This window comes from Accipiter gentilis, chromosome 14, assembly GCF_929443795.1.
Source record: "Accipiter gentilis chromosome 14, bAccGen1.1, whole genome shotgun sequence".
In the NCBI taxonomy this organism is placed as follows: domain Eukaryota; kingdom Metazoa; phylum Chordata; class Aves; order Accipitriformes; family Accipitridae; genus Astur; species Astur gentilis.
Window position 1 is genome coordinate 15,823,708 of NC_064893.1, and position 20,673 is coordinate 15,844,380.

General features: G+C 51.7%; 1 protein-coding gene across 1 annotated transcript; it reads right to left on the minus strand.

Annotated features, from left to right (window-relative positions):
- Window positions 1–139: 139 nt before the first annotated feature.
- On the minus strand, window positions 140–20,270 carry LOC126045532 (centrosome-associated protein CEP250-like). The gene is made up of 18 exons (XM_049816823.1): window positions 19,593–20,270; window positions 17,055–19,461; window positions 16,343–16,399; window positions 15,535–15,617; window positions 14,795–14,960; window positions 13,943–14,049; window positions 12,665–12,892; window positions 12,004–12,148; window positions 11,573–11,719; window positions 11,152–11,382; window positions 9,377–9,570; window positions 7,011–7,138; window positions 6,636–6,805; window positions 5,640–5,819; window positions 2,378–4,897; window positions 1,466–1,621; window positions 922–1,029; window positions 140–754 (listed from the first exon to the last, which is right to left on the minus strand). Exons 2-18 carry the CDS (start codon window positions 17,151–17,153, stop codon window positions 503–505), a joined length of 4,971 nt encoding a protein of 1,656 aa, XP_049672780.1. The 5' UTR covers window positions 17,154–19,461; window positions 19,593–20,270; the 3' UTR covers window positions 140–502.
- Window positions 20,271–20,673: the final 403 nt, after the last annotated feature.

Below are 20,673 nucleotides of genomic sequence, written 5' to 3' on the forward strand. Positions count from 1 at the left end.
TGAGCACCGTGTACTTTACTCGCATAAATCTTACAAGCATTTTGCCCTGAACGTCTGTGAAGATTCACCTCCTCCGGGAGGCCAGGGCGTACCAGACGCTTAAAAGCACATGGAGGAGGAGCCTGGCGACTGCTGCTACTGCCAGTACCGCTGTCAAGGGATGCGCTAGGGTTCAGGAGCTGGGATGTACACTCTTGCACTGATAAAACAAGCGTCCACGCTGTGCTTAGGTCTCCGACTCGGCCCGATACTGGGATCGTGATCAGCACAGCATAGCAATAGGAGACTAACGGTTGCCCGAAGGCTGTAAGCTCTGGCGCTGCCTCAGACCCCTGGAGCTCAGATAGAGTGCAAGCTCTACTGTTAACGGAGTCAAGGGAAAATGGAAGCCGTCAACAAGATGAGTAAGACTCAAGGGGAACATCCTTAGAATCTTCTCTATATTCAGGCGAGTGCCAGTTCTCTGAATTTCCTCCAATCCCTCTCCCACCACGCCTGACCTCTAGGCAAGCCAGAGCCTAGACCTAGGTGCATGACGTTGTGTGGCCATGGCCAACAGATGTGTCTGACTGACTGGGTATTTCCACTGCCTGGTGTACTCACTTCCCGACAGCCAAACAAAACTCGGGCTGTAGCATCGTGCAAAGCTGTGCCCCTCAGTACAGCCACGGCAGCTTTTGACGAGAGCCTTCCCACTCCTCACCTGGTTCTGCAACTCAGCTAATCGACGACTGCAGCGAGCGTGAGACTCCTCCTGTGAAGAAAATGCAAGGATTTCCTTTTGGTCTCCAGTTTGGCCAGGGCCATGGTCTACGTTCCACTTCTCTTGGGTCTATGCTGGGGGGATGCTGCCACTGGGATTTGCCACTGTTCCTCTGTACGGCCAGACCCTCCTCCCACCAAGGAAGATTCTGTTCTCACCTGTCTAGAAGCAGCCATCTTGTGCTGGTCAGAGAGCGAAAATCCGCACGCATCCGGCAGCGACCGACCACTGTGATATCTCTTCAGTCTCCTCCGTTCGCGTTCCACCTGCAGGCGATAGGTGATAGGAGAAAGGGTGACAGAAACCTGCCACCAAACAAGGAGCAAAAGGAGCTCTGGACATCATGGCAAGGAGATTTCTGCTCTGCTCAGAGGCTGTTAATTGCCCCAGAGAACGCTGCGGGCAAAAAGCACTCAAAGTAGGCTATGGAAGAGAAAGAGCAAGAGGAAACAGGTCCTGACACAAGAGTGTCAAATGTGCGTGTATGGGGACACTGGGGCAAGAAGGCTGGGACCGGAGCGAATGCGCATTTGTGAAGGCAACGGGGTGCCAGAAGAGAGAGCAAATACAAAAGCGTGTGTCCACAGGGGGAAGCGGGAGAGGGAAGGAAACAAGCAGAGGACTCCAAAGTGCTGTCTGTGGAAATGTGGTGTGATCCAGAGGACCGTGAGGCTTTGCAGAGGCAGTGAAAGCCTGTTTTACCTGCTCGAGAGTCCTCCTGAGCTCAGCATTGAGTTGCTTCAGCTCCGCCTTCTCCAGTTCCAGCCTTGCAACTGCTCGCTGCAGACATTCCAGCTGCTGTGACAGGAGTCTCTTCTCCGAGAGCCATGATAGCTGCTCCCCTTCTGCAATAGCCTGCTGGGCATACAGAGAGGAGTTTATGTTGAGCTGGTGCCCCATAAGGGTTAGGAGGGACAGAATCGACAAGTCGGGGAGTGTGACCGGACTCGGGAATGGACAGTGCCAAGTCCCTTCTGCTCCTCCGGGTTGACGGGCCAAAACAACACACTCTCTTCCTAGGGGCCCTCCTCCCGATCGCCGTGGGGAAATCCACACAGATTTGCCTTCCGGCTTTTTGGACCGCAGCACAAGTACATCCTGAATGCGCAATGAAGCCCTTCACCTGATCAGGCAACGGTACGAATGCCGTTATTTTTAATACACTGGAAAAGCTGTACCTCCAAAATCGACATCTCTGAAAGCACCGTCAGCGCAGCTGCTGTGCAACCATCGTTACAAAATTCTGCTAAGGCTAGTCCCTTACTTTGGTCAACTGTGCCCCTACCTTTCCATGCCAAACCCCAACCGCGACACGTTGGCTAAGCTTGCCTACGCAGGAGAGAACCAATTACCCATCCCCAACGTTTGGGCTTGGGGTAACTCTAACAGCAAGCTCCGTAGTTCTTTCAGTAGTTCGGGGGCTGACAGAAAACATGTCAGCAGGGGAATGCCTTGAGCTACGCAGACAGGCAAGCCTGCTGGCTACAACCGCAGTTTCTTTGGCCAAGCAGGTCATGTATTTATGGGACTACATATTCCCGTATCTTTATGGGCATCATCCTTAGAATCCTTTATAGGCATTTTAGTTGACTGATGATCAGTCACACTGCCTACCTGATGATGAAACCGGTCCGTGTCCCTCTCCGAAACCATGCTCTGCAGGATGGCTATTTCTTCCCTCAGAGTCCCATTGGCCATTTCACTCTTGGTAAGGGCAAGAGTCAGTGCTTGTGCCTTCTCTTTCCATTTGACTTCTCTGCTCTCGGTCTGCTTCAAAACAGCAATCGTGCGCTCCAATTCTTCCCCCTTGGCTTTCCGCTCATCCTCCAGTTGTTGCGTTAGCTCCTTCTGTCTTTGCAAGGAACGGTCTCTCTCCTGGAGAACTCGCCTCTTCTCTGCTTCCTCTTCCTCCCATTTCTGGAGTTTCTGGATTTGTTTCTGCAGGGTCTCTCCGCCATCCTTCCATCGCAAAGCTGATGTTAATTGTTTCAAGAGCTCGCTCTGCCTCCTAAGCTCTTGTTCTCTCTCTCTCAGAGTCTTCTCTAAGTACCCGACTCTGTCTCTGTGGTTCTTGATCTCTTCATCCTTCTTTGTCAGAGTCGGCTGAACATGCTGGAGATCTTCCTGAAGAGCTCTTACCTCCTCTTTTAACTCTTTTAGTTCACCTTCAGCCTTGGCCTCTTGCTCCTTCTCACGCAAGGCTTCTTCCAGGAGCTTCTCTCGCTCTCTGCCATGCCTAACCTCTTCATTCTCCTTGGTTAGCCTCAGCTGGAGATTCTGCAAGGTCTTCAGTTCTTCTTCTTGGCGCTGGAGTTTTTGCATGAGAGTTTCATTGTCTTCATCTCTCTTCCTCACCGCTTGCTCAAGCAGATCCACTTGCTGCTGGCATGACGTTAGCGCTACTTTCGTGCTTTCTTCACGAAGCCGGAACATGTTCATTTGCTCGGTCTGCCTGAGGAACTCCGAGTGGTTCTCCTTCAAGATTTGGCTCATTTTGTCTAGATCCTGCTCTAGACTCTTGGCCCGCTTGCCTTCTAACTCCTTCTGCTCTCGAAGCTCCTGGACGTGCTCTTGCAAAGACACTATCTCTTGATCTCTCGCTTCTAGAGAAGATTCAGCGTATTCTAGTTTTTGCTGTATGGCTTCGGTCTGCATCGCTGCCTCCTCCTCTTGCTGTTGAAGCTTAGCGATAGCTTCCTCCAGAACCTCTACCTTTTCCTCTCTTTCTTTCAGAGTCAGCTTTGTTGCTTGGAGATTTGTTTGCTCAGCTTCATGCCTTTCCTCCTTTTCCTTCCACGCCTCACATTGCTTTCTAAGGGATAGAATTTCGTGTTCTTTTTCCTTCAGTGCCACTTGAAGCTGCTGCAGAATTTCCTTCTGCTGTCCAGAGTCTCGCTCTTGTTTTTGGAAGGTCTCAATCAGTTCCTTCTGAGATTCAATCATTAAATCCTTTTCTTTCAGTACTGCTGTAGTGTATTCTAAGTCTCTGTGCAAGACATTCATCTGTTCTTCTGTTTTCTCCGCGTAGCTCCTTGCTTGTTGCTTTTGGATGTCTAGGAGTCTGTCCTTTTCTTTTAAGGCTCCTAAGGTCTGCTCCAGTTGGTCGCGGACAGTCCTTAACTGCATTTCCATGACTTCTTCAGCTTCCCGGATTTGCTTTTGTTGTGACTCAAGCTCTTGATCCTTTTCGGATAAAGACAGGGTCATCTTTTCTAGTGTACCACGAAGCTCTTGCAGGTAGCCCTCTTGCTGTTCCTTGTACTGCTGCAAGAGTCTTAACTGATCCCTTTGAGAATCACACTCGCTCTCTCTGTCCTTAAGAACTGCCCTCAGGTGTCCAAGGCTCGCGTGCAGAGATTTCACCTGTTCTCTCTCCATTTCCAGCGCTTGGATCTGCTGAGTCAGAGACTGCAGCTCCAAATTCTTCTCCTTCAAGTTTCCTTTCATATGATCAAGATCCACCTGCAGATTTCTCACTTGTGATGCACCGTCTCGTTCTAGAGTCATTATTTTCCCCTCCTGGAATCGCATCTCCCGGTCTCTCTCCTCCAGCTCTTTGCTCATCTTGCTGACAGCAGTCCTCTGCAGTTCTCGCTGCTTCTCCAGCTCCCGTATCTGTTCTTGCTGGGATCCGATCTCCCGGTCTCTCTCCTCCAGCTCTTTGCTCATCTTGCTGACAGCAGTCCTCAGCATTTCTTGCTGCTTCTCCAGCTCCTGTAGCTGCTCTTGCTGGGATTCAACCTTCTGGTTCTTCTCTGTTATGTCCTTGATAACCTCACTGACAGTGGTTTCATGCATTTCTTTCTGGTTCTCCAGCATTCTCATCTGTTCCTGGTACAACTTCATTTCTCCCTCCCTCTCTGACAGGATGGCAGTCATATGAGTGAGACTCTCCTGCAAAGCTTGTCTCTGTGCTGCCTCTTTTTGGAGCATCTGGATTTTCTCCCGCTGCGTTTCCACTTCCTCGTTTTTGATTTTTAAGACAGACAATGTAGTTTGAAGTTCTTGTTCAAGGCAGCGATTCCTATCTGTTGCTGCATTTGCTCGGGTTTCGGAGGCTGTGACCGAGTCCTGAAGAAGTTTCATCTCCCGTACCAGTTCTTCTTTAACTGCTCGCAGTCTGTCCCGTTCCTGCTGCAAAACAGTGACAAAGAGGTTCAATAATTCCACCCACGTATGTTTGCTTGTCGTACTAGATTTGAACTCCTGCTTCAGTGGCTGCCCCCTCCCTCCCTGCCTCTCGGGACATTGTAAGACCTTCCCCGCGCCACCCCCCTTTCGGTTGCGTCTTTCCCAGCTTACTCGGCCAGTCCCGTCTTCCTTTTTGCCCTTCTCCGAACCTCTTCTAGCTCTAGTGTGTTCTTTTGGGGAGGAGCTGCCAGAACTGCAGCCAGGATTTAAAGTCCAGACTAACCATGATTTAGGCAGTGGCACGATGATGTTCTCTCTGATAGGGAGGGAGGAAGGGAAGACAGAACAACCCCGTTGTTGGGGTTGGGCGTTGGGGGGGTTTTTTGGACCTCTACCGTGTAGAGTTTTCAGGGTACCATCCTCTAGAACACCACTGTGCCCTCTTGAAGGAGCAGTGGTCAGACCACAGACACAGTTACAGTGTTCATGTTCTCTTCAGGCTGCAACGCGCTTCCTGCCTTTCTTAAACCTACACTGGGGTAGCCTCTCGCATTACAGGCCCTGTCCCTCACGGCACAAAGGTCTCACGGCTGCCAAGGCATCGCTCCTCTTTACAAAGGGGTATCTAAGAGACGCTTCTACCCAGACGGACGGTGTCCAGAGAAGCACTGCCAATAAGGAGCCCAGAAGAGTAAAAAAAAAACAACAAAAAAACCCACACGAATTCTCCTTTCACAGTCTTTACCTCTTGCTTGGCACTTTCCGCTCTCGTCCGTTCCTCCTCTTGTTGAGCTTGCATGGTAGCAACTTTCTGCTTCATATCAAACAGCTTCTTCTCGTGCTCCCTTTCCGTCTCTGCCTTCTCCTTTTCCCACTGCTCCAGCATCTCCTGTAGCTCTGAATGGTGCCCTTCCCGCTTGCTTGCCTGATGAGGGGAGAAAAAGACTTCAGGATGGAGTCCCAGCCAAGCTTCTCAAAAAAATGGGAAGCTTCATCCCTCCCACAAACCCCCACCTCGACAGCGCACAGTAGTGGCTTTGTGCCCTCCACAAATCATGTCCGATCAAGGAACTTAAAAGGAGGGTCAGCTGGTGGAAGAAGAGGAGATGTTACCTTCCCCTCTCTGGCGGCTGCCTGTTTCCTAGCACCTCTCGCCTACGGGATTTCTCTCTAGTCTCAGAGTCTCTATTTTCAAAGCTCAACTCCATTCTCATCAAGGAAAAGATGCAGATGGACTGCAGGGTGAGAAAGAGGCCAGCAGCCCGATGCCCTAGTCACAAGACGGGCCACGAACTCACGTACCAGGAACAAGGGGCTGTTCTATCTGTTCTGTATGCTTTAAGCCCAAAGATAACACCTCTGTCAACCATGAAAGGACAGAAAGAAAGGAACAAAGTTCCCGCGACTCCAGTTGGCAGGAAAGTTAGGACTCTGCTTCACGGTAGACAGGAGTCTGCTAAGATCCTACCCCTTTACTGCCATGCCTTGGGTGGGGACCACCCAACCTTCTGCTCAACTCGTCTTAGGCCCACACGGAATCCGTGGCTTGCATTTACTGTCCCGGCATAGTCCCGTAGGTCTTCACGTGCTTTCAAGTGCGAGCCGTTGGCTCTGCTGCCTGGCCTAGCAACGTGTGGCCTATGACAGACGCTTGCTGCCATTTCACACGCTCAGGCTATTATTCTTCTAAAGCCAGCCCACAAAGCTTGCCTCAAGAATTCAGAAGCATATTGTTTCCTACCAGCTCTTGCCGGAGCTTGTTTATTTCCACTTCGTGAGCCGTTTCCCGAAGTTTCAGGGTATCGTTATACTGCTCTTCTGTCCGCAAGAGCTGTTGCGCCATGTTTTCCCGTTCCTGCTTCATGAGAGATCTCTCTGCTTCCAGCTCACATTGAAGGCACTTCACTTCCCCTGCAAACGTGGCAAATGGCAAGATTCAGGGCCTACACAAACAGCGGTTCTGACTTCACTAACCTTAAGCCATTTGAATTTCAGTGTCGGAGGGATCTGTCCCCAGCTCCTGCGCTCCTTAGAAGCACTGCACACAGAGAGCTATTTTTATGCCATCCTCCCTAGGCAGGGGGATCACCAGAAACAAAGCACACGAGGCTCTCACCTTGTATCACCTCCTTGGCCTGCCTGACTGTCTGAAGTTGGATTTCAAGCTGACTCCTGGCGATCTCCAGCTGAGATAAGCGCTGCTGAGCCTCAAGCAGGCTGGATTCCAGGGTCTCCCTCCCGCACCTACAAGACGCCAATACGGAGAGAAAGGAGTTTCTTGCTCCTGACGCCCACAGGGAGCTAGTCCAGTAGGAACTGGTTCAAGATCCCTACCCCTCAGTACGGAAAATGGGTTGCGTGGAAACTGGGATACAGAAGGCATATTTCTGCCATTTAAAAGAGCAAGGCAGGCCCCTCTGAGGGAATGCCCAGGCTTTCCTTATGACCTAGCGTAACACAGAAAGCCCAGCCAAATTTGATCTCCACAGGCAAATCTTAAATTGCTATTGTCTGATCTATGACACACGGGTAGCTGCGCTCACCAAGTCTGTGGCAGCAAGCAAAAGCCCAGCCTCTGCTCACAGCCCTTTGCTCATCGTCACTTCCAGGTTGCTCTGCAGGGGCACAGAGTAAGAGGATCTCCCTGGCTGACTCGTGACTTTTTGATGCTGTTCGTAGTGTACGTACAGGGAGGTGATCTTCCAGACTCCCTATATTTCAAAGGGACTAAAGCAATACATCAGATCCTATAGTAAAATCTCATGCTTGTAAGCAGCATTTGTAAGAAATCTGAACTAGATTTTACCTGAACAAGGACTACCTGAAAGGAGAGACAGGTAGCCTTCAGTTTAAACTCTTGGAAGTTCACGAGAAAAACTGGCTACTTTTCTCTAAGCGTTGCTAACGAAGCAGGCAGTAGCCCAAACGACTTGCCGCTCTTTAAAATGGAAGTTGTAGTACTGCGGAGGCAAATTGTTACATCCACAGCCTTCAACCAACTGCTACGTATGACACACAGGATTCTGCAACCAGGAGCTGAAGTTGCCTCCCTGATCTAACACGGCGTCCGGTGTGCCAGGTTCCTACCATACACAGCACTGCCTCACTAGAACAGGCGTGCAACCAGGATAACATCCTTCAGGGTAAAGGGGCACCCGAGTGGTACAGCAATAAGACCCACAACAGTAGGATTTCACTGCTCTGATGGACGATGGAGGGTCTATCTTCAAGAAGGAGAACGAGCACATATTTCTGACTACGCCAATCTCTGGCAGTCCAGAGTAAATATGCTCCATTTTAAGGATAAATCAAAGTCAGTCTCTAAACCAGAACAGAGAAGATAAAGAGTCCAAAACTGTGACGACAACAACAGGCTCTTAAGAACAACATCTGGCAAGAATAGTTGCTGCAGCCCAATAATTGACAGAACATAATTCAGCTGGATCAAATAAGAGGAGCTGGAGCTCAGAAGCAGCAGCAGCTCTCAAGAAACAGACCGAGTCAAAATGGTGTTTATCAGCCTTGCTAACAACATACTCTGGAGTGGTAAGGCGTAAAAGTCAAGAAGCATGACAAACAACCTCTCATTTGTACAGCTCTGCAAGGTCAGGAGTCTTCTAAAAAAGACCTGAGAGGAGGACAAACCTCTCGATACGTTGGGCAGTTTGGGGTGGTTGGTTTTTTTTAAAAGCAGAACTTGTCACACGTGATCTTAGAAACCTGATCCAGCAGAAGGACAAAATCTTGTTCCTTCCCTGCATAAACTCCTCCATGATGTCTGTCTCAAAACAGCACGTGGTAAGGAGTACCGGACCCACACACCAATGATGGGCAACAATTCCCGCAGACTGGCGAGCATTCAAAAGAGGCTTCCCTGCTGCTGGTGTAACCAACTCTAGGTCCTGCACCACAGGTAACAAGAGTTAGACTAGAAAGAGTAGGCCCTCAAGATTTTCAGCACGAGCCTCTAGCTTCACCCTAAACGGCAGTGTCCTACTCGCCATGTCCGTACGTAATAGCCTTGAATTCTGAAGATCCCCTGTCAAACTACTGGATAAGGAAAGATCCAAGTTCAAACGTGCAGAACGAGAAACCAAAACCAGAAAGAAGCTTTGGGTTTCAGTAAACATCTGCATGGTTTAATTATTACTCAATGCAGAGCCAAGGTACCAGATACCGAGGAATTACGCTGGCTTGCTTTGGACTTCACACAGGAACGTGCAAGGGGGCATAAACATGAGCCCCAGGCTCAGGAGAGCTTTGTTAGCTTTAGCTGTCAGAAAAATAACATTCAAACCATGCTGTACTGGTTTGGGTTTTTGGTTGGGTTTTTTTGCTCGAGATTCTTTCATTTTCTGTCCATGGAAGGTGAAAACAGCTCAAAAGCATACAGGATGCAATGAAGCCTCGCGTAACGATTATCACCTCTATAATTACAGCCATTAAATAATCTCCTGCCTAGGGTCTCCCCCCTGCCTTTACCTGGCCTCTGCCAGCTGCTCTGCAAGGCCTCGTCTGTCCCGCTCCGTGGCTGCCAGTCGCGCCTCTAGGGCAGCCTTCTCGTGCGCCAGCAATTCCTTCTCTTTGGATACGTTGGCCAGTGCCTGCACTTGGCGAGAGGACTCCTGCCGCAACTGCTCCAGACCACTGCTAGCTGACTCTTGCTGGCGGTGAACCTGAAAGCGGGACAAAATACAGTTAGAGTCCTTTCTCTGGAGTTCTGTGCAGAGCCAGCCAGTGCCACTTCTGAATCAGCTAGAGGAGAGAGAGCTCCGGTACTCTGGCCTGAAAGTTTAAGAGCATCTGCTTCATACCGCCCTAACAGCCTGGGCTGCCAAAAGGCACTAGGGCTGTTAACCTGAAAGCCATGTGTAATAAGGCCCTACTGGGTTGCCTGGGACCAGGCGGCCCCTTCAGGACAAACATACACACCCCAGACTACATCTTTTCACGCAAAAATACCACATCTTCCACAACTGCCACCTTGCAAACTAAAGTTCTATCAGAATCTATTCCAGTGCTGGAAATTTCCAGGAACCGTTGAGCAAGAGCAACTTTGCTCGCCGAACAAAGTGGAAATACACATGGTTTCTCCTTCTAGAAGAAGAAAAACCAACATCAAAGCGTCACCTTGTCGCAAAACACCACCACACACCTACTTCAGTGTGTACAGCAGTTGGATGCAACGAGGTGATCCTTGGCAGGGAAACAGCCCTCGTGGTGAGCAGTGTCATTCAGTGATTTACGGAAGTCCGGCTGGTGTGGCCAAAGAGACGGTAGACTCTACTTGGACAGTAGTTCATGTCAACAATACTGTTTACTTGTCTTACACAAACAAGTTGTCCAATAGACCTTGCTGGCATTCAAGCCTGAAGACTAACTGTCGTTTTTTGGCTTTCTTCTGCAGTGATGCCAATACACCTCTGACGGGTGTTTGCCAAACAGACCACGTACTCCAAAACTAAGACTGTCTAACAGAGAACAGACCATCAGACACAAACAATTCTCCTCTCAAAGTTACCCCCTAAGACCTAAGATTGTACATTATGAAACCGACACTGAAAGGATGGCAAACTCCCTAGTCTCCTCCAGCGATACAATTCTCCCAAGCTCTTTTTCCACTCTACCAAAACCAGTTAGTCCAGAGTAAACAGTCTTCTGTGATCACCTCTTTCTCAGCTTCTCCCTCAAAGCCTAAAGAGGATCTAGCAATTCAAAGCGGCACGTATGTCCTAAAATACAGTTTCAACAATTTCAGGATGTCATTCCCGTTGTTAGCAGTACAGGACAGCAGACGCTGACTTGCCCCTTTGTCCCGCCCTCCAGGACCCAACAAGCGGAGCTTGGAAAGTTGCAGACCTCACAACAAAAAGCGTAAATAGAAACATGCAGCCCCGGGGGTTTTTGGCCTCAGAAAATGGGTGAAGAGCTACCCTGTTTGCTTCTTTCGACGCATGTGAGAGTAGCAGCCTCACGCAGATTCGTGGGCAAGGCAAATCACCTCTCTGCAGCTTATCAAAAGCCAAAAAAGAGGCCAACACAGCCAGGTGGATTAAAGGAATCTCTAGAAGCAGAGAATTGCACAACAGCTCTGCAAGCCACCAACACATTTCCAGAAGGAAGTAAACAAGGCCGTCAGACCCCCAGCGCTACCAAGTGTCTCCTTGACAAAAAACACTGCAGAATCCAACAGATACAGCTTCACTGAGCCAAGCAGCCAAAAGCCCACCCAGAAAGCACCAGGTTTTTGGTCTCACCTCATTGAGTTTCTCTTGGGTTTCTGCCTTCTCCTCTGCCAGCATCCTCAGCTCTGCCTGCAGCCCCTCCTGTTGCTCCTCTGCTTTCTTCAGCAGCTGCTCCAGGTGGGCTTTCTCTGCGCTCAGCGCCTCATTTGCTCTTTCACACAAGTTCAGCTTCTCCTGGTCACAGATCTTTGCTCTCTCCATCTCGTCCACTTTGCCTGACAGAACGTCATGCTCTTGCTCCAGCTACAATCACAGAAGCACAGAGGAAATAAAATAACAGTAAGGTTTACTCTGTAGGAGCTTCGGCTTGGACAGGGAAAAGAGCAACGTTTCCACATTCAGACAGTCATACTGTCCGAAGGCAAGAAGGCTGAGAAGCAGCAGCAGCAGCTGGAGACAAACACCTGGCAAGATCTTTGACAACTCTGCTCACCTGCAAGACGAGTTTGTTCAGCTGCACTTTATCCAACGCAAGAGCTTCATTGATACTGCTCATGTTCGCTGCTGCAACCTGTAGATCGGCTATCTCAGCAGTCAGCTTATTCTGAGCCCCTGTCAACTCTGCTACTGACTGCTCTGCCTGCAGAGACAAAAGAACAACATGACAACAAAGACAGGAAAATCCCTGACCTCAAGCAGCAACTCCAGGTCCCCTGTTGTGTCTCTGACACGCTCCCAGTTCCGCGTTCCCAACAAGCACGTGGGCACTAACTACACCGGAGGGCCTCTGTGGTCCGATCACCATTTTCCAAGAAGGACAACAACATTGTCCCTGGCTTCTACTGCCAGAAACACCATCTGTGGTGGTCTTGCTATCACAACTGCCTCTCCCACAAGTGCTGCCTCGGAATAAGGTGACCATACCTTTTCCAGTGCCACGGTAAGCTCGTGTTTCTCTTGCTTCAGAAGATCCCTCTGAAGGTGCGATTCCTCCAGCATCTCTCTTGCGACTACCAACTCGCTCTGTAATAATGAGTGTTCTCCTTCAAGTGCAGCTAAGTCCTTCAGTCTATGAGAAGGGGAAAGACAAACAAGTTTTTAACGCAAACTCATAATCACAGGATGATTCAGGTTTGTATGTGTGATGTTGCAAAATGGCACTCCTTGCCCCAAAGGCCTTCTGCACTCAGTCTAGCGTGGAAACGGCAGTACGGAGGGGCTACGTTGCATATGATGGTCCTGTGCAAATTCCTCCCAACTCCTTTAGCACAGCCCTGGGTAGCAAAAGGGCTGTGCAAGAGACACAGCTCTCTTTACGCTCGTCTCCATTTCTCACCAAGAATCAGTTAACAGCAAAAACATTGTAATATGCCATCTCTTTTCCAGTCCTGCCTTCCTCACAAGAGCTTCTGTCTGTCAGACAGCTTTTTCTATCCGTTCTGTTGAAGGCAATAGTTTGACTAGGGACAGGAACAAGGCTGTGCAGAATGGGTGCGTTTTAAACGTGAACGCAGCCCATCCTATGAATCCAACAAGCACCCACAGAAGATAACGCTGCTAACAGCAAAGTTGAAAACACACTCACCTGTCCTGAAGCTCCTTCTTCTCCGGGTCCCCTTCGACTTGTAAGCGCATCACTTCCCAAGTCTTCTGGCTTATTTCCTCTCCCGCTTGCTGCTGTGCCTGATCCTCGAGGACAGGTCTACCCGGCGTAACGGGTGCCCAGGGCCGTACGCCACAGTTTAGGCGGGAGCAGTTTACAAGTATAGATCCAGAAAGCCTCATTTGCTCTGCCTTCAGCTCTGACAAATCTCTGAAGAAGAATCAAGAAAGAGGTAATGTTCACGCCACCATCTTTATCAGCTGGCTCGCTTCCGAAGCACGGCATTGCGCAACAGCAAAAGCCGGCAGGAAAGACGACATCTTCGCTGGGGACGAATCGTTCACCTGACACTTTGGGATCAGGACACATCTTGATCCTTGGGCAATGGGTCTATTTGATGGTTGAGGAACGCATCTATTTTCTCCCCAGAGAGAAGAGGAAATGTACGGAACAGCCAGAAGGCTTCGAGAATTAACTAGCGGGTCAGGCATACTCTACGCATTAAGGAAAGCTTATCACCAAAGGTGGTAAACGGCTGACGGTAACCCAGAGTTTGAAATTGCATGCTGACACCAGAAGAATTTACTCTTAGGCTACGCTATTTGTCTCTGCACAGAAGGCACCTGTGAGAAAGGAACCTCAGAGGGCCCAAGAACAAGAAAACAATCGTAAAAGGGAGGGATCAAACTAAGCAAAATCAATTGGAGAAATGTAATAGCAGGGTAGAGAAGCTATTCTTTCTCTCAACAGTGTTGGTACAGGAATAAGCGGATGCAAACTGACCAGGACAAACGTAGGCTGGAAATGAGAAGGAAAAAATAACTACATACATATTCATGAATGATCTTTCCATCGGGAGCAGTGGGAAAGGAAAGACAGTGAGATTTAAGGCAAATTTTAACCACTCTGTAACAGGGGGCCGCTCCACATGCTGCATGCATAGCTTTGGTGAGTCTCTCCCAACTCGCCCACATATGCCTGTGTCTGTGTTAATATGCCCAAACATCACCATAGCCAAGTTCACCTGTTCAGGGCCTCTGCATTGCTTATAGCCTGAGCCCCTCAGCGTTATCTGAAAACCAGCATCAAACAAAATGATTCGGAGTATAGCCTAAGGCATGCTTAATGCCATCGCTTCAGACTACCAAAGGAGAAATTGTATCTTTAGCCGCAGCTAGCGTAACATCAAGGCTCAAAAAGCAGCTGTGAAGGGAAGCTATGTTTTTTCTGCAACGAGATCTAGCCTTCACTTCTACTCACCGGTCAGTGGCAGTCTTCATTTCCAGGAAATGACAGCGGAAGGTGACCACCTGACGCCACAGGCTGAGTAGACGGCTGCGTTCACCCCTTAGGTAGCTGTCATAAAGCTAAACAGGCAAAGGCAAAAAGAAATGCCAATTCAGCCTTCGCTGTCGCTGTACAAGCCTTTCAGAGAGGAGAGGGTACAACCGTCATCACCGAGTCTCCTTTAAGAACTATTCCAACGGGGGGGGTGGGGGTGGGGAGCATCAAGGACTGAAGAGCCACCACAGAGGCATCCTCAGTAGACCTGCCACCTGACTGCAAAGAAGGGAACAGCCACACTTCCCCTGCAGGAGCGGGTATCAACACAGCAAACCGATCGCGATTCATCATCTCGCCTTGCAGAGGTGTCTAACAGGCTCGGTGGAGGAAGACAAAAACAAGCCCCTCCGAGACCAGTGTCAGATTTGCTTACAACAGCCTATTAGTAAGGGAGGCCTGTCTTGTTCTTCTGTTGGCTACCCTGAATCCAAAAACACACAGACCTCTCTTCGGTCTCCACTGCTGCAGACAGAGATTTAGGAACTATTAAAAAACAGACGAGCGTTCATGTGTCACTGCCCTCCAGTGACCAGCAAGAGCAAGCATTTGCCTTTGAGAACGACCAGTACGGTCACAGCACGCGGGCATCTTCCATCACCACAATTTCCTGACACTCCTCCATCTCACACCCCTGTCTTCTGCTCATAAACACCAATACATCCTCAACGGTGCCACGACTTTCACACGGCAAGTTCTCTAGGCCAGAAATAAAACCCATTCTCATTCCACCCCAGCATCGCGTCCGACGTTCCCGTCGCCCAGCCTTACCTCACGTTCACTGCGCCACTCGCTCTCCTTCACTTCCAGCTCCTCCCGGGCCCTCATCCAATCCACCGTCAGTCTTCCAACATCTTCTTTAAGGGCTGAATTAACCGCATTCGCTTCATCGAGCTGTTCCTGCAGGAGAGTGTTCACTTCTGCCAGATTCTCACACCTTGGAAAGGGAGAAACAGCAACGAGGTCACTGAACGACTGCTATCCACAAGCAGCGTCTCCGTGATTTCCCAACTCCCTCAACACTGACTTTGTTGTCAAACTGAGAGGCCCTAAAAGTGCTTTCTAGGATTAACTAAGATCTCTCTGTGATGGCATGCTCATTTGCTTCTCCTTGCTTTAAGCCTTCTACTTCCACCTCCAATTTCGGTTTCCCCTTCTACTTTGACGATGCCCACAGTTCACGTCTTGCCTCCCCTTCGTGCTGTCTGATCACCGGATGCATCGCCTTTCTCTAGCACTCTCCTGACCCGCTCACCTACTGAACCACAGAATAATTTAGCCTGGAAAGGGACCTTTGGAAGTCACCCGGAATAACCCCCCCGCTCAAAACAGAGCCATTCAGCACACAACACTATTACTGCACCACAGAAAACAAGACTGTGGACCTTTCTGCTTTCAAAGCAGCTTGCCCAACTGCTCCCCTTGGGGAGACCAGGGAGCACTGACAGGTTTTCCCTCACTTCCACGAGCATCCAGGATACCAGGTATGAGGGAACGCTTCTTCCTTGTACCTCTGCTGCTCCTCTTCCACCCGAAGCAGTGCTTTCTCCAGGCTCTGGTCTTCTGTGGCTTCCCACCTGCCTGGAAGGGGTCCCTTCAGAAGAAAGGAAAAGTTTAGTCAAATTCTCGCCTTCCCTTCACTGCTGTTAGCATCCACCGCTTTCCGCTCCATTCGCTTGGGTAGCTCAGGAGCTCGTGGCTTCTTCCAGGCGTAACAGTGTCGTGACTATGGAGAGCAAGGGAGGGGAAGGGTGGTGCTCAATGCGAGCAGCTCTCCTCAGTCCCGCACTGTGGCACTCTCGCAGCTAGGTCTCCTTAGCTCACAACCGTGAGTGCTCTCTTCGACTTGAAGCCTGGGAACGCTCTCCTACTCTCCCACCCTTTGTTCTTCCTAGGTTTGCTTTAGCCGTGAAGCAGAAAGAAAAGCCCATAGCCGTATGCTGAACGCCAGCATTCTTGCCTTCCAAAATGCCACGTTTCAACCCGCTCTTTTTCAGAGACGGCCATAGAACCTAACAGGCAGTGTAGCCCTCTCCTGAGCCCTAGGACAAAATGTTACGCCAGCAATAAAGCACTCTTTCTCAAAACTAAACCCCCCCTCCACAGGGTTTCCTGCACCCGCATTTCTGGGACCACTGACTCCTCCAAGAACGGCAACTGGACAAAACACTCGCAGGCAAGCTTACAGCGCTTCTTTAAACCCTCAGGCAGCAAAATCTTGCTTCCCTCTGCCCTCTGCCATTGCTTTGGGGAGCTTGCTTTGGCCCGCGTTAACAAACGCTACCTACACGGTCTTTACTTGGCAACCTGCACACTCACCCCTCCTGCTGCCAGCTGCTGCTCCAACTCTCGACACCGAGTCCGGTACTGCAGTACCTGGACGGAGACATAGAATGAAGATGAGCGAATGAATGCAGCTTGTGACAGGCTCGGCTCCTCCTGCATTAGCTTTTCTCCAAGTCTTTACAGCCCAAGCACAGTGCGTTTCACAGCGCTGCCGATGCCGCCCACAAGAAGTCGTTACCATACAGGGAAGCTTCGCTTTATCTCCTGAGACGGGGCTTCTTTTCCACGTACTGCTACCTGCTCACCCTAAGAGCTGCCTGCCTCGGCCCGGGGCCGCCCCAAACCACCCCCGCCGGCTCGGCTCCTGCCTCTGGGACAGCCCCCTGCTAACGTGGCCCAACAAAGGCGCCTGCGAGCCGGGGGGCTGCTTTATTTCAGGACGGACAAGCCCTCACGAGAGGCTCGGCAGGGTGACAGCGGCAGGGCCAGGCGCCCAGCGGGACGGGCCGGGCCGGGCGGAGGAGGGCGGCTCCCGGGGCCTCCCCCGAGCTGCGGGCTCGGCGCCGTCCCGCCCGCGGCAGCGCCGGGGAACGCCCCGGGGAGGGCCCCGCTGGGGCCGCGCCTTCGCCCCCCGACATCGCCGAGGCCCCTCTCAGCGCTGCGCGGGCGGCCCGGGCACCCCGGCCCCGCCACCGCGGCCCGGCCCCGGGCAGCTCCCCGCCGGGCCGGCGCCCCCGCTCCTCACCTTCGCCTGCAGCTTCCGCACCAGCACCGCTTGCCGGTGCTGCGCCTCCTCCGAGCTCTGCAGCCGGCGCCGCAGGGAGGCCTGGCTCCGCGCCGCCATGCCCCCGCTCTCCAGCCGGGCTCCGCCGCCTGACGGGCCCCGCGGCGGGGGCTGCTCCGCGGCCTGCCCCGGCGGACCGCGCTCAGGCGCCTGCCGCGGCGGGCGCAGCGGCTCACCCTGCCGGCCGGGCGCGACCGGGAGAGCCGGGCTCGCTCTGTGGCGGCGCTTCGCTTCTCGCTTCTCGCTCTTCGCTCCTCGCTTCTCGCTCCTCGCTGAGGGTGCGGCGGCGGGCTGCGGTGCTGCCGCGGGGGAGAGGCCGCCCCGGCAGCCGCTCGCTCCAGCGCGTTCCGCTCAGAGACCGTTAAGGGCCCCGCAGAACGCTGGGGGCAAAAAGCGCCCCCGGTGCAGTCTGGGAGAGAAGGAGCGCGAGGAAAGCCCAGAGGGTCGGATGGCGGGGTCTGGGGCCACTGGGGCAAGAAGGGCGGGACCGCAGGGACCCTGGAAAAGGTCCATCGCCCAGGGAAGCCAGCTGAAGAGCTGGCACTTGCTACGAAAAGCTCCAACTTCAGCCCCTGGAGCCGGAGTTCCCATCTAGTACGAAAGCCAAGCACACATAGGTGCAATGACTGACGCTTTCGCTCCCTGTTGTGCAGCAGGAACGGGACGGACTGCAAGCAGGGGGAGAAAAACCGGCACGGCAGAGAAAAGTTCAAAGTTACAGGACAACGAACGCTGTGAATTAAGCTTTATTTCGTGAGCACGTGAAGAAATGCAACAAACACACACGACAAACAGGGCTCGGTCCCCTTTGCCCGGGCTACTCTCTGACGTGAATTCACTCAAGCCGTCATGTTTCCTAACTTACAACCCGTAACACTAAAAGTCCTGGGCTTATGGCGGGGGGGCAGGGGGAAAAAGAAAAAAAACCCAAAAGCAAAACCAAAAAAAAGACGTTGTTTCTCCCTAGTGAGAGTGCTCATCCTTCCTCCTCCGTCACTGCGCGGGCGTCCCCCGTATCACACTGTGAAGCACAAAAGCCCCAGCAGTCCAGCTGCTGTTGAATCTCCTTCAAAGGCTTTTTGGCTCAGCTGCTGTTTTATACCTTCCAGCTTGGAAGTCTGGTCTATACCATTTCCAAAAGTCAGCAGATTCTGACAATACTGCCAGGCAAAGATGGGGGCTGCAGGAGACAGCCAGCTGCAGGTGCTAATGGCTGCATCATGGCCCTTTAGCTCTTCCTGGCCACCTGTGCTGCCTACCTGGTGCTCCCCCTTCAACCCAAAGGCGCTGCTCCCAGCATACATCGGGCCTTAGCGTGAGCTGGGCTAGCCCAAATCTGAGCAGGAGCTGAGCGAACAGTCACACTCCACCCCTTGGTGCAGTCAAACATCTAGCGAACCCGCTGCTTCGGCGAGTGGAGGTACCGTTACTCCTCTTGCCTCGCCTCCAGGGATCTGAGGCAGCGCCAGAGCTTACAGCCTTCGGGCAACCGTTAGTCTCCTATTGCTATGCTGTGCTGATCACGATCCCAGTATCGGGCCGAGTCCGAGACCTAAAACAAGCGTCCACGCTGTGCTTATCAGTGCAAGAGTGTACATCCCAGCTCCTGAACCCTAGCGCATCCCTTGACAGCGGTACTGGCAGTAGCAGCAGTCGCCAGGCTCCTCTTCCACGTGCCTTTAAGGGTCTGGTACGCCCTGGTCTCCCGGAGGAGGTGAATCTTCGCAGGCGTTCAGGGCAAAATGCCTGTAAGATTTATGCGAGTAAAGTACACGGTGCTCAGCTCTGGCAAGTGAGCCGAGCATACCGCTGAAGCCATCAAGTTATACCTTAAGGGTGTTTTCACCGGGAAGCCTCAGCGCCTGCAGTTCCGTTGCTACAGATAACGGATTGAACCCCCTTCCCCCTGTGACGGTTGTGTCTGCCCGCACTGTGGACCTACTCCAGCAGTTCAGCAGGAAAATGAAGGTGCTCTGCTCCAAGCATCGTCCTCAAATGGCTAGCTGGATTAAAACGCTTCAGGTAGTACCAGAAGAACCCCAATCCCTTTCAGATGTTCACATGGAGAAGGAGGGCATCTGGGAGTGCCTCTTCCCCTCCACCCACTGGAAAGGGGCTTGGATGGCTTTCAGGCATTTGCACTGTCGCGTCTAAGCGAGGATGGAGTCTTAAGCTATGCAAAACGGCAAAAACCAATGGAGGGTGATGATATAGATTGACACGTCTCTTACCTGTGTTTCTCTCTCAGCTTCACCACCATGGGCAAAAGTTCATATAGCGCAAACACACCAGGCAGGCCCTGGTCTCCCAGTAGCCCCTTGGCTATCTTCTCATGTCGTGTAACTGAAAACGGGTTAGTCCTTACCACCTAGCAGGAAACAAACACAGCAAACGTCGTTTCATTAGCGAGGCACAGGAAAGGCTACTAAAACACAAGTTCAGTGAGCCGTATCAGTGTAGCCCTGCCCACTCACTTGTGGGGGGCCTGACAGTACTTACAAAGGGTCATAAGAAAAGCACCATCAGGATCGAGTCTATTTTTCCTACAGGCTATCAGTTAAAGCCCCAGCTAGCCCAAAGAATGAGTGACGCATCAGTGCCCAGGCCGGACTGTTTCGGTCTCTGCTGGCAAGTAACGGCACAAGCTGCTCCTCTCGACCTCAACCCCAAGTCCACGTCATCTTCCACCAAAATGTAGTCCACCCAAGCATGCTTCAGGAGACAGCACCGGTAGGAGAAAGCCATACGGATATGCAAGCGTGCGAAAAACGGAAGTGATACATAAAGGCAGGAGAGTGCCAGGGCTGCAGAAGGACACAGATTGCCCATCTTGATATAAACGAAGATCACCCTGCAGCATTCTCCTGCACCCTGCCGTTCTTCTAACCCTTGCCCATACCAGTCCTATTCTTAGAGCAAATCAACTGGGTTTCTGTAAAAAATGACATTACGTTCCCCTATTGACATTATCCCTAAAATGACATGATTATCCCCAATAAGCTATCTGACCAGGAAGGCCAAGGCGTGGCTGGAACTGAACCTGGCAAGGGACGCAAAGAATAACAAGAAGGGCTTCTACAGGTGTGTCGGCCCAAAAAGGAAGGTCAAAGAACGCGTACACTTCCCTCCCCCCCGATGAGCAAGACTGGCAAACTGGTTACAAGGGACAAGGAGAAGGCCGAGGTACTCAACAACTTTTTTGCCTCAGTCTTCACGGGCAGCCTCTCTTCCCACACCTCTCCAGTGGGTGGACCGCAAGACGGAGACTAGGGCAGCAAAGGCCCTCCCACTGTAAGAGAAGATCAGGTTCGTGACCACCTGAGGAACCTGAACATACCTACGTCCATGGGACCTGACGAGATGCAGATCCCAGAGTCCTGAGGGAACTGGCTGATGGAGTTGCCAAGCCGCTCTCCACGCTCTTTGGAAAGTCACGGCAGTCGGGTGAAGTCCCTGGTGACTGGAAAAAGGGAAGCATGACACCCATTTTTAAAAAAGGTAGAAAGGAGGACCCTGAGAACTACCAACTGGTCAGCCTCACCTCCCTCTGGGCCTGGGAAGGTCATGGAACAGATCCTCC

Bases quoted from the DNA above. Each gene is read 5' to 3' on its own strand.
- LOC126045532 (XM_049816823.1), bottom strand. From the start codon at position 17,153: ATGGCGGCGCGGAGCCAGGCCTCCCTGCGGCGCCGGCTGCAGAGCTCG. The intron at 12,149-12,664 runs GTGAGTGTGTTT...CCCTTCTCATAG, and splicing joins AAGAAGGAGCTTCAGGACAG to ACTGAAGGACTTAGCTGCAC. The intron at 4,898-5,639 runs GTAAAGACTGTG...ACTGTTTTGCAG, and splicing joins CGGAAAGTGCCAAGCAAGAG to CAGGAACGGGACAGACTGCG.